This window comes from Molossus molossus, unplaced genomic scaffold (genome assembly GCF_014108415.1).
Source record: "Molossus molossus isolate mMolMol1 unplaced genomic scaffold, mMolMol1.p scaffold_m16_p_3, whole genome shotgun sequence".
In the NCBI taxonomy this organism is placed as follows: Eukaryota; Metazoa; Chordata; class Mammalia; order Chiroptera; family Molossidae; genus Molossus; species Molossus molossus.
Genome location: NW_023425366.1, coordinates 130,205,980 through 130,220,186, shown reverse-complemented (window position 1 = coordinate 130,220,186; position 14,207 = coordinate 130,205,980). Strand labels below are relative to the sequence as shown.

The window sequence follows — 14,207 nt, the reverse complement described above, 5'->3', positions numbered from 1 at the left end:
TGTTTGAATAGGTTCTCTGTTTCCTTCTCTTTCTTGCATCTCCTCTGATATACTTAATATTCTTATATTACTCTTTCTGATGAAGTCAAGTAGTTCTTGTAGAGTTTTTTTATTTACTCTCAAGTTTCTGTCTTCTTCCATCTGTGTGTGTTATATCTTGATTTCTATTTTTGATATGACTAATTATTTATTTTATCTGATCAGCTCCATTTCCTAGTTCATTATCTCTTTTATTGAGGTCTCAATCTTTAAACAGCTAAACTTTTTATTTAAAAAGTCATTTATAATCACTTCTAATATTACTTACTAATTTTATGAATTACTCATAAAATACTACATATAATATGTAACTAGATATTTTGAAAGGTATAGTACTTTGGGACATTCAGTTTCCTTCTTATAGATGCTTTAGTTTAAATATGCTTTACCTGAGTCTTAAGAGGACAGGGTAATGGAAAAGTTTATTGTGTCATCATTTATGAGAAATAAAAAACAATTTACATATCCTTTTTAAAGTAAACCAAAAGTAGTTTTAGTTCTTATAGTTAGTATAAAATGGATGTCATGCCATTCTCTGGATGTATGTTGCCTTGTTTGTAAAATGGAATAACAGTGTCTTCTCTACTATAAGTCAGGTAAGTAAATCCAATTCTCAGCTAAGAGATCTATGCTTAAGATCTATTATTTATTTTCTAAAAATCTTTTTACTGATGGAGTTTTTTAGAGACAAGGACAGGAGTGGAGGGATGGAGGGGGCGGGGTGTTGATTTGTTGTTCCACTCATCCACACACTCGTTGCTTGATTCTCCTAAGTTCCCTTTCTGAGGATCAAACCTTGGTGTATGGGGGTGAAGCTCCAACCAACTGAGCTACCTGGCCAGGGCTTTTTTAAAATTTTTTTTAAATCTTAATGAGAAACATAAATGCAAATACAATGACCATTTGAAATGCATATACTTAAAAGCTGTGATTTTTTCCTTTAATTTCAGAAAATAATTTCTCTGTATAGGCAATGTACTACTTAAGTACAATAGTTCTCTGATTTATTTAAGTTTGTTAATGAAAAATAATTTCTAAAATTTAACAACCTTCCTCCAACATTTTATACCTTTCTTCTCTGCTTTATTTTTTCTAACACAACATATATTTTAACTCATTTATCTGTATTATTATTATTTGTCCCCTTTGGCTAGAAAGTAGCTCTTATGAGGGCAGGACTTTTTATCTCCTTTTTTTACTGCTGTATCCCCAGGGCCGTGTTAATGCCTGATGCAAAATGAACCAACGATAAGAAATGAATATTTATTAAGAGTACAGTGTCAAAAATTCTAGGTAGCCAAAAAACAGGACCTTTTTTCATACCACTACTATATCTGTTTATATACACTGTTATTATTCTTAACTAAGAAAATAATTTAAAATATAGAGGAAGTTTTTACTTATTTAGTGTCTTGGTTTTTGGATCAACATTTGGAAATTTTAGGTGTGAACCTCCCTAGAGTCAAAATAAAATCTCCTTCCTTGTACACCTAGGTAATCTGAGCCACAGAGAGCCAACTTTGGTCTTACAACATGAAAAAGTACAAAACTTCTTTACTTGGTCTTCTAAATGATTTCTCTCAGGTGCTACATATCACATAGTCATGGAGATAGAACCACGATGTGATGTTGAAAAGATCTCTGCAGTGATTCAGTCTCATATTCCAGATGCCACCTTGGAAAAGTATACTGGAGCTGAATTATCATTTATCCTACCCAAAGAGTATATACGCAGGTATACATTCAGAGAGTTCTACGCGGATGGTTTGGGTCACCAAAAATTACTTTAAATTTTACAGGTTTAGCAAGTTTAGTGAGTAGTATTTTGCTGATGAGCCAGGTCTCCAGTTACAGTTCTCATTTGCCAACTAAGAAGTTCACAGATAAAGATTTCTAAATCTAAAACTAAATATGGGATTGCTTCATCAATTCAAGTTTATTCAAAGCTTATTTAATGTTTTTCTTTCTGTTTTATCTTTTTGAGAGAGTTTTGGCACCTATTTTCTATAGCTTCCTGATGTTAATAAGGGATAATAATGATAAGATATTCATAGTAAACACAGTTTATGTAAGGTAAGAGCCAGGAAAATATTAAGATAATGTAAGAAGAAAGTAGGTTAAATAGCAGCTCTTGGAACAAGAATAACAAGGACACAGATGACACAATTAATATTAAGTATAAAGTATGTTTGACCTCAGTGGTTATTCAAAGTAGAGACCAGACACAGGGATGATCGTTCAACTGAGATTCCCATCCCAGCTAAGAGTACTCATCATCATTGACCGTCAGGGCATGTGCCATTTTCATCTCCTTGTCTGATGTTATTAATATCTAGATATTCCATAAATGCAAGGCGTCAGCCCTACACAAGAAAAGATGGAGGACTCTTAGAACATGGCTCTGCTTCCATCTGATATAAAGTTCTTGGGTAGAATGAAGGAAAAACACCAGGAGTCAGACACACAAGATTCTAATAAATGAAGTATGTGAAAATAAACACTTGTATTCTAGAAGAGGAATAAAACAAAGAGGAAATGCTCCATGGGAGCTATTTGAATTCAGACAGTACATCTGAACCTTCTTGAGAAGCAGGAGCATGGAATGGTATTGAGACAGCTGAGGGAGAATAAGGGAACTGAAAGAAACCACAACTGGAGATTCATTATGTAAACATTTATTCAACAGAGTTAGAGACAGATGTTTGTTGGGTACTTTAGCAGCATCTAGTAATTATAAGTCTGGAGGTTCTGAGTGTTGCCAAAAAAAAAGAAAAAATGTTAGAGAAGCTGCTTAAATGCATCACATCTGCCAACCCTATATCATATGTATACAAATGACATTATCAGAAGAAATAAAAAATAAATATATTATTAAGTATAAAGTAGGAAATGGAAGGATTTAGAAACAGGTACTATTTTTATCCTATATTCCCACTAAATATTTTAGACACAGAAAAGAGAAAGAATTTCTAAGAAATAAATAACTACATAGTAGTGGGAAGGACTGGAGGGAGGGTGAGTGCGTGAGAGAGTGTGAGTAGATGTGAAGCTGGACAACCAGACTCATGCAGTGCAGAGATGTGGAGCAGAAGGTTCCTGTGCTGCGGACAGGGAGCAGCCAGCTACTTGGTAAGCAGCTCTTCAGGGCGCTTCTCCCTGTACCATGTACCTGTACATTTTGGAAGATCCTAGATCTTCTGAGGGAGGAGGCAGTGGGAGCAGCTAAGGCCCAGCAACCTGAGCCCACCAGTGCACCTGGAACCATCAAACCAGTGGACACCTTGTGTCAACACAGACCTGTGCACAGTAGCAGAGCTTTCAAGAAGCCTGTTGTGGAAGCCACCAATGGCCAGGAGCCCAGCACCATGCCCCACGGTAGCAGCCCAATCAGAGTCAAGATATACCCCCAACAACAGAGGTCAGGGTGCAGACATCTGTCCCCAGGCAACAGAAGCACAGACCAGCAACAAAAACCATCTCCAAAAACTACAGCAAAGGCTGAGCAGAAGCTGAGGCCCACTGGGCAGCAGCACACTCCAGCCGCCAGTGGTGGGACCTGGGGCTTCATAGGAGCCTGAGCAACATAGCTGCACACAAGAGCGGTGGGGAGCCAGGGATCCATAGGGGCCTGTGTGACCCAGTGGCCCACAAGAACAGTGCAAATCTGGGGCTCCAGAGGGACCTGTGTGACCCAGTAGCTCACAAGAGTAGTGGGGAGCCAGGGCTCCAGGCAGACCTGTGCGAACCAGTGGCCCACAAGAGTGATGAGGAGACGAGCTCGAGAAGGGCCAGTGCAATCCAGCTCTTCATGGTACCTGCAGGGAGCTGAGGCCCCAGAAAGACCTGTTCAACCCAGCTGCCCATCAGATAAACATGGAGCTGGGTCTCCAGAAAGGACTGTGCCATCCAGCTCCCCAGGGAATCAGCGGAAAGTGGGGGCTCCAATGAGGCCTGTACAATGCGCCTGCCCACAAGATCAATGGAAAGCCAGGAATCCAGTAGGGCCTGTGTAACCCAGGTGCCCATGGTGCAGGCAAATGTGTGGCTCCAGCAGGCCCTGAGCAATACAGCTGCAGATGGCAACAGCAACCAGTGGGGAACACAACCTCAGAGGGACCCACACAATCCAGCAGCAGCACCTACCAGGACTCACCACTACCAATCTCCAGTAATCAATCCTCCAGGATCCACAGCAGGCTAAAGGCAACACACAACAGAACAGTCTGGGAGGCAAAGTAGCCTTATTTGATATACAGTGAGCTGCCTGCACATCCAAACATCTCTCACTGGGTCTAGAGCTACAAGATGGCTAAAATGGGGAAGCAAAGAAACAACACCCAAAGGAAAGAAAAAGAGGAATCACTAGAAAAGGAACTACAGGAAATGGAAGAAAGCAACTTGTCAGATAAATAATTCAAAGCAATGATTTTAAGAGTGCTCAAACAATTTGGTGAGAACTACAAGCAAATTAATGAAAATTATGAAGAGCTCACTGGGAACTATTTCAGCTTTTCAAAAAAGGTAGAAGCTATGCATAAAGAGGTAGAAACTATACATAAAAATCAGGAAGAAATAAAAAATGACATAGCTGTTATGAAAAATACCTTAGAAGGGTTCAATAGTAGATTAAAAGAAACTGAAGACCAAATAAGAGTCAGAGAAGGTCACTACATAATATTAGGACCAATCCAACAAGAGGACATAACCCTGGTAAATATATATGCACCAAATACAGGAGCACCAAACTATTTTAAAACACTTCTGGAGAACTTTAAGGGAGAGATCAATAGAAATACAATTATAGTGGGTGACTTTAACACTCCACTGACACCACTGAATAGATCTTCTCGACAAAATTTGACAAGGACATAGAGTCCTTACAAGATGAACTAGATCAGTTGGACCTCATTGATATTTACAGAACATTTCACCCCAAAGCTGCAGAATGTACATTCTTCTTAAGCACACATGGGACATTCTCAAAGATAGACCACATGATAGGACACAAAGCAAGTCTCTTAAAATTCACGAAGATTGAAATCATATCAACCATCTTCTCAGATCACAATGGCATGAAACTAAAATGCAATTGTAATAAAAACACACAAAAACAGTCAGACACTTGGAGGATAACTAGTATGTTATTAAACAATGAATGGGTTACTAACAAGATCAACAAAGAAATTAAAAACTTCTTGGAAACCAATACAAACAAACACATAAAAACAGAAGATCTATGGGACACAGCAAAAGCAGTCCTGAGAGGGAAGATCATACCACTACAGGCCTACCTCAAAAAACAAGAAAAATGTTTAATCAACTTTCTAACCCTACAACTTAAAAAGCTAGAAAGTAAAAAGAAAGAAAATTCAGAGCTCATAGGAGGAAGGAAATAGTAAAGGTCAGAGCAGAAATAAATGACGTAGAGACCAAAAAAAAAAAAAAAATTCAAAAGACAAATGAAAAAAAAAGCTGGTTCTTTCAAAAGATAAACAAAATCAATGAACCTTTAGCCAGACTCACCAAAAAATAAAAATAAAATAAAATAAAAAACAAAAAAAGAAACCAAATAAACAAAATAAGAAACAGAAGTAACAACTGACACCACAGAAATACAAAGGATCATCAAAATATACTATAAAAATTATACACCAACAAATTGGACAATCTAGGCAAAATGGACAAATTTCTAGATACAGTCTCCCAAAAATGAAATGGGAAGATATAGAAAATGAATAGACCAATAACAGCAAAGAAAATTGAAGATGTAATTAAGAAACTCCCAGCAAACAAAAGCCCAGGCCCGGACAGCTTCACAGGGGAGTTCTACTGAACATTCAAAGTAGAATTAACAACCATTCTCCTCAAACTATTCCAAAAATCCAAGAAGACAGAATACTTCCAAACTCAATTTATGAGGCCAGCATAAGCCTCATTCAAAACCGATAAAGACACTGCAAAGAAAGAAAAGTACAGGCCAATATCCCTGATGAACAAAGATGCCAAGATCCTTAACAAAATATTAGCAAATCAGATCCAGCAATATATCAAAAAAAATATTCATCATGATCAAGTGGGATTCATCCCAGGCATGCAAGGATGATACAATATACGCAAATCAATATATATGATACACCACATAAACAAAATGAAAGATAAAAACCATATGATCATATCAATAGACACTGAAAAGGCATTCGACAAAATCCAGCACCGATTTCTGATAAAAAACATTCAGCAATGTGGAAATAGAGGGATCATATCTCAACATAATAAAAGCTATATATAAAAAACCAACAGCCGCCCTGGCCGGTTTGGCTCAGCGGTTAGAAAGTCGGCCTGCGGTCCTGAGAGACCCGGGTTCGGTTCCCGCTAAGGGCGCGTACCTCGGTTGCAGTTTGTCCCCGGCCCGGTTGTACGGGTGGCAGCTGCTCGATATGTTCCTTTCACATCGATGTTTCTCTGTTCCTCTCTCTACCTGAACAAAAAATGGAAAAATGTCCTCTGGTGAGGATAAAAAAAAAAAAAAACCCAACAGCCAACATCATACACAATGGGCAAAAACTAAAAGCATTCCCCTTAAGAATGGGAACAAAACAGGGATGCCCACTTTTGCCACTCTTATTGAATATGGTACTGGAAGTCTTAGCCACAGAAATTAAACATGAAGAAAAAATAAAAGGTATCTAAATTGAACAGGAGGAAGTGAAACTGTCATTATTTGCAGATGACATGATATTGTACATAGAAAACCATAAAGACACTATCACAAATCTCTTAGACTTAATAAATGAATTTGGCAAAGTAGCAGGACACAAAATTAATGTCAAGAAATCGGCAGCATTCTTATACACCAATGATGAAATCACAGAAAGAGAAACTGAAAAAAAACAATTCCATTTACCATCACAGCAAAATATTAAGATACCTAGGAATAAACTTAACCAAAGAAGTAAAGGACATCTTCACAGAAAACTACAGGTCATTGAAAAAAGAAATAGAGGAAGATATAAAAAAGTGGAAGCACATATCTTGTTTTATGGACCAAAAGAATTAACATCATTAAAATGCCCATACTACCCAAAGCAATCAATTGATTCAATGCAATCTCCATCAAAATACCAACGACATATTTCACAGAACTAGAACCAACATTCCAAATGTTCATATGGAACCAAAGAAAAACCTGAAATAGCCACAGCAATCTTGAAAAAGAAGAACAAAGTAGGAGGGATTACATTAGCATTTTTCAGGTTATACTACAAAGCCACTGTAATCAAAACAGCCTGGTACTGGCACAAGAACAGGCAGATACATCAGTGGAACAGAACAGAAAACCCAGAAATTGACCCAAGAAAATATGCTCAATTAATATTTGACAAAGGTGGCAAGAGCATACGGTGGAATAAAGACAGCCCCTTTAATAAATGGTGTTGAGGAAATTGGACAGCTACTTGCAAAAAAATGAATCTAGACCACCAATTTACACCATACACAAGAATAAACTCAAAATAAATAAAAGACTTAAATGTAACTTGTGAATCCATAAAAATTCTAAAAGAAAATATAGGCAACAAAATTTTAGACATCATACACAGCAGAATTTTCACTGATACATCACCTAAGGCAACAGAAACAAAGAGAAAAATGAACACATGGAACTACATAAAACTAAAGAGCTTCTGCATAGCAAAAGAAACAATCATCAAAATGGAAAGGGAACCCAATATATGGGAGACCATAATTGTCAACGATATATCAGATAAGGGATTACTTTCCAAAATATACACAGTACTCATACAACTCAACAAAAGGAAGACAAAGAACCCAATTAAAAAACGGGCAGAGTGCCTAATTAGATACCTCACCAAACAGAACATACAAATGGCCAAGAGAAATATGAAAAAAATGTTCAATGTCACTAATTAAAGAGGTGCAAATTAAAACAACTATGAAGTATCACCTCACACCTGTCAGAAGGGCCGCCATCAACAAATCACTAAACAACAATTGTTGGTGAGGGTGTGTAGAAAAGGGGACTCTAGTACACTGCTGGTGGGAATGCAAACTTGTGCAGCCGCTATCGAAAACACTATGGTATTACCTCAAAAGTTAAAAATTGAACTGGCATTTGACCCAGTGATCTCAACTCTAGGAATATATCCTAAGAAACCTGAAACACCAATCAGAGAGAATATTTGTACTTCTATGTTCATAGCAGCACTATTTACAATAGCTAAGATCTGGAAACAACCCAACTGTCCATCAGTAGATAAATGGATAAAAAACTGTGGTACTTGTACACAATGGAATACTATGCAGCTGTAAGAAAGAAAGATTTCCTATCTTTTGAGATGACATGGAGGAACCTGGAGAGTATTATGCTAATTGAAAACAGCCAAGCAGAGAAAGACAAATATTACATGATTTCACTTATTTGTGGAATATAATGAACTAAATAAACTGATGAACAAAATTGACCCAGAGACATAATGGTAGGGTACAGACTGACAAACCCCAGAAGAGGGGGTGTTGGGGGGATATAAACCACAGAACTTATATGCATGTATGCATAAACAATGGACATAGACAACAAAGATGGGGATGAAGTGAGGGCGATAGGGAGGAGGGTGTCAATGGGGGAAAAAGGAGAAACATCTGTAACAAAAACAAGTTAATAAAATAATTTTTAAAAAATAAATAACTAATCACACATCTTAATATCAACACTTTAGATGTGGATTTCTGGGCTACTGACAGTGGACCTAGAATAGCACAAAATGCAAATCATGAAGTTAGGAAAAATATATATTCATGCAAAATTAAGTTTTCTTTGACAAGATAATTTTAAACCAGCTATTCAAAGAGAAACAAACAACCAGAATAAAATGTTCTTAGCCCATTTGTTCACAGCATTGTTCACTATAGTAGGAAAAGAAAGCGACAAAGAGTTCCTGGTTATTTACAAGTCTTTGATGAGCTGGGCACGACTCTAAATGCTTTGTACCTGTATATTCACACACACAAAAAAAAAAATTAAGAAGAGACTTAGAATCAATACTTATAACCTCAATACCTATATTCTAATCTATAAAATATGGCTAACAAATGTAAACTTGACAATTTTAAATAAAGTTGTAAGCTGGTTCTTTGAGAAGACCAGTGAATTTAGTAAAGTTTCAGTCACACTGATCAGAAAGAAAAAGAGAAAAGACACAAATTACCAAAACTGACTCAAGAAGAAATTAACTTGAAAGTCTCTTTATTTATTAAAGACATTGAATTTGTACTTTAAAACATTCCCACAGCGAAAACTTCAGAAGCAGATGACTTCACAAATGAAGTATACTAAACCCTTAACGAAAAAAAAATAGCACTTCTATACAAACTTTTCTAGAAAATGAGAGAAAAGGGCACATTTCTCAACTTGTTTTATAAGGCCAGAATTACCCTGGTACTAAAACCAGTCAAAGACATTGTAATAATAATTTTATACAATAATCCTTAGAAGGATATATAGACTCTTGAATATAGGTGAATAGGGATTCTGTTGAGAAAATTCAAAAAGAACAGGACAATTACCTAAAATGTAAAGAGTTGTGATAGGAAGGAATGGTTAGATTGAACTGAGGGGTAAAAGGAGAAGCATTAATAAAAGCTAGGTGAGATTAGATGAAAATGGTGTTCAGTTTTAAATATGGAAAAAATTTAGAAGATGAAGAATTTTGAATTCCCCATCTCTGAGAGTAGTCAACATTAACTTGATAGTTCCTTACAAGAAATGGGAGGTATGTTTAAGAAGTGGATGGGTGTCTGAAGACCTTTTCAATTTAAAACAATCTTAAATTTTCCTGGTAAAACTTATTGGAATCCTTGATTTAACTACGCTACAATTAGCAAAATTTTCATACTATTTATCTATTTGAACAAATCTTTCCAGTGCCCACCTACTGCTTCACTAACTCCATTTTCTGTCTTTTAATAATTTATACCTCCTCTACTTTGGGAATTCTTTTCCAGTTCATGTAGGAATCATATGTGAATAAATTAAATTTTATCAACTAGCTGTATTCCTTAACACTTATAGAATATAGGTTGATAATTTTTTAGAAGAATAAAAGGATATATATATACATTGTAACTTGATCTTTGATATATATATATATATCAAAGATCAAGTTACAATGGGGAGAAATTTACTAAAGTATATATCTCTTATTTCCATTTGTTTCACAATAAACATTACAGTGAAGAATAATCTACTAAACATTTTCCCCATGGCTAACCAGAAATTATTATGGAAAAAAACAATACTGAAAATTTATCATTTAAAAAACAGCCTAATTTGAAAATGGGCAAAGGACTTGAATAGACATTTCTCCAAAGAAGATGTACAGATTGCCAATAAACACATGAGATGTTCAACATCACTATCATCAAGGACAAGCAAATAAAAAATACCCCCCAAAATAACAAATGTTGGTAAGGATGTGGAGAAATTGGAAACCTGTGCATTGCTGTCGAGGATGTTTAGGTGTATCTGTTGTGGGAAAGAGTATGGCGGTTCCTCAAAAAGTTAAACATGGAACTACTTCATGATCCACAAATCCCGCTTCTAGGTGTATACCCAAAGTAATTGAAAGCAGAAACAGATATTTGTGCACCATTGTTCATAGCAGCATTATTCACAAAATTCAAAAAGTAGACACAACCCAGATGTCTATTGAATGAATGGGTAAACAACATGTATATCCATACAATGAGTTTTTTTTAATTGTTAAAAAGGAATAAAATTCTGACACATGCTACAACAGGGATTAACCTGAAAATAATTATGCTAAATAAAATAAACCAGACATACACAAAATATATTGTGCGATCCCAATTTATATGAGGCACTTAGATAGGCAAATTCATAGAGACAAAAAGTAAAAGTGAAGTTGAGGGAAGAGGAATAGAGAATTATTGTTTAATGGGTATAGAGTTTTAGTTGGGATTGTAAGAAAGTTCCTGAAATTATCGGTGGTGATGGTTGTACAACATTGTGAATGTGCTTAATGCTGCTTCAATTATACACTTAAAATTATAACATGGTAAATTTAATGTTTCATATATGTTTTCTCAGTAAAATAATTTAAGAAAACAATAGGGAAAAAATACAATTCGAAATAAAATTAGATATTAAATGGAGAAAAAAATGTAAGTGCTCATGTTTTTATTAAATGTATTGAGATGACATTTGTTAATAAGATTACATAGCTTTCACATGTACAATTCTATGACACATCATCTATACATGGCATTGTGTGCCCATCACCCAAAGTCAAATCTTCCATCACCACATATTCGATTTCCTTTACCCTTTACTACCCCCCAATTTCCCTTCCCTCTGGTAACCACTATACTGTTATCTGTGTCTATGAGTTTATGTTTATCTTGCTTGTTTCAGTTTTATATTTCACATGAGTCAGATCATATAGTTCTTAACTTCTTCTGGCTTATTTCACTTAGCATGATATTCTCAACATTTGTCTCCGTCAAATCAATACATAAAAAAAAATTTTTTAAAGACTTATCCATGTTGTCACAGATGGCAGTATTTCATCTTTTTTATGGCTGAGTAGTATTCCATTGTATTTATATTTAAAATTTTTATTTACTAGAAAATAAGGTGAACTAAAAAGAGAAAAGAAAATGTGTATAGACTAGTGCTAGTACTTTTTCTTTCTTTCTACTCTCCTCCAGATTTGAAGCTCTGTTTACTGATCTAAGAGAGAGAAAAGAACAGCTGGGCATTGCCAGCTTCGACGCTTCCATCACTACCATGGAAGAAGTCTTTCATAAGTGAGTAATAATGACCTAAAAAAAACCACCACTAAAATTTTATGTCAACTTGAGGGCAAACCTTGCCCTACTTGCTTTAGAATAAAGTAATCACAGTTATGAATGTCTAAAATGTGTTAATATGTATGCTAATATGTTTCTGTATATTCAGCTGAGAATGTGTAAAAGTGTTAAACTTGGGCCTTGATGCATATATCTTTTTGTGTTAGAGAGTTTAAAAATTAGTCAAGAAATAGTTTTTCAGATGGCTGCAGGCAGGACTGGAGGGAGGGTGAGTGTGTGAGAGAGTGAGCAAGTGTGTGAAAAAGTGTAAGTGGACATGAAGGTGGATGAACAACCTAGCAGTGCAGAGTCGCTGAGCAGAAGGTTACTGTGCTGTGGACGGAGCAGCCGGCTACAGCGGTAAGTGGCCCTTCACGGCCCTTCTCCCTGAGCCATGGGGAGGTCCCACCATTTTGGAAGATCCCAGGCCTTCCCTGGGAAGAGGCAGTGGGAGCAGCTAGAGCCCAGCAACATGAGCCCACCAGCACACCTGGCATCATCGGACCAGTGGACACTCTGTGTCAACACAGACCAATGCACAGTAGTGCAGCTCACAAGGTGCTGGTCACAGAAGACACAGACAGCCTGGAGCCCAGCACCATCTACCAAAGTATCAGCCAAATTACAGTGGAGATATACCCCCAGGAACAGCAGCTGGGGAGCAGACATCCATCCTCGGGCAACAGAAGCACAGACCAGCAGCTGAGACCCATCCCTAAAAACTACAGCAAAAGGTGAATAGGAATTGAGCCCCACGGGACAGCAGCACTCCCCAGCCGCCAGCAGCAGGACCTGGGGCTCCACAGAGGCCTGTGCTGTCCAGCAGCTCCCAAGTGCAATGGTAAGCCAGACCTTTAGAGACTGGTGGGATCCAGCTGCCCACCCCTGGGAACTGCAGAGTGCCGGAGCACCAGAGAGGCCTGTGCAACCCAGCAGGGACTGTGCCATCCAGTTACCCACAGGACCAATGGGGTGCTGAAGCACCAGAGAGGTCTGTGCGACCCAGCAGCCCATAACATAGCCATAGAGCCTGGTCCCCAAAGGGACTGTGTGATCCAGTTACCCACGAGACCTGCAGTGTGTGGAGGCACCAGAAAGGCCTGTGTGACCCAGCTGCACACAAAATAGGCATAGAGGATGTGAAAATGGAGGCGGAGTGAATAGAAGCTACACAGATGATCTCCCAGGACCAAACGGGAATTACAACTAAAATAAAGACAAATCTTCAGAAAAAAGCAACAGAAAAGCTGCAGGACAGGACCATATAACCAGCGCTGGTAGGATCTGCTGAGGCATGAGAAAGTGGTGGGCTGGGACCCTAGGGACAGCAGCAGTCTTAGCTGTGAGAAGCACCCTTGGGGAATAAAGACCAAGCCGGCTCCAGAGCTCAGAGGGCAGGGACAGAGTGCTAAAATAGCCACAGCCACTCACCTGGGGGCTAGGGCAGAGGGAAGGCAGACTGGGCTGGAACTTTGTGGGGAAACCCGGGATTTGGAGGGCACTCAGAGTTTTTGCTGAGTTGCAACCACAAAGGACGGTGGCCAGTGTGCTCCTTCCCCAAGTGTGGTTCTAGTTTTCTTCCTATTTCTTCTACTAATTACAGCAGTCCTTTTAGCATATCTTGCAGTGCTGGTTTGGGGTTAATATATTCCCTTAGGCTTTTTTTGTTTGTCTAGGAAGCTCTTTATTTGACATTCTATTTTGAATGATAGCCTTGTTGGATAGAGTAGTCTTGGATTCAGATCCTTGTTTTTCATGACCTTGATTACTTTGTGCCACTCCCTTCTGGCCTGTAGTGTTTCTGTTGAGAAGTCAGCTGAGAGCCGTATGGGGTTGCCTTTGTAGGTAACCTGTTGCTTATCTCTTGCTGCCGTTAGCATTCTCTCTTTGTTTTTAATTTTTGCCATTTTAATCATTATGTGTCTTGGTGTGGGCCTGTTTGGATTCTTCTTACTTGGGGCTCTTCGTGTTTCTTGCACTTGAATTCACCAAGTTAGGAAAGTTTTCTGTCACTATTTCTTCAAATATATTCTCTAACCCTTGCCCATTTTCTTCCTCTTCGGGGACTCCTATGATGCGAATGTTATTATGTTTTCAGTTGTCCCACAGTTCTTAAGCTATCTTCCTGTTCTTTAATGGTTTTTCCTTTTGGTTTTCTGATTGGTTGATTTTTTCTACCCTGTCTTCTAATTCACTGATCTGGTTCTCAGCTTCCTCTACTCTGCTGGTTAGTCCTTCCAATGTGTTCTTTATTTCTGCTATTTCCTTCTTCATTTACATTT

At 37.7% G+C, this 14,207-nt stretch overlaps 1 protein-coding gene across 1 annotated transcript in view; it reads left to right on the top strand.

Annotated features, from left to right (window-relative positions):
* Positions 1-14,207, top strand: part of LOC118642705 (ATP-binding cassette sub-family A member 3-like) — a 250,011-nt gene that overhangs the window by 110,511 nt on the left and 125,293 nt on the right. The window contains exons 8-9 of the mRNA XM_036280627.1: positions 1,624-1,762; positions 11,785-11,883. Coding sequence (XP_036136520.1) covers positions 1,624-1,762; positions 11,785-11,883 — 238 coding nt within the window. The remainder of the gene's footprint in view (positions 1-1,623; positions 1,763-11,784; positions 11,884-14,207) is intronic.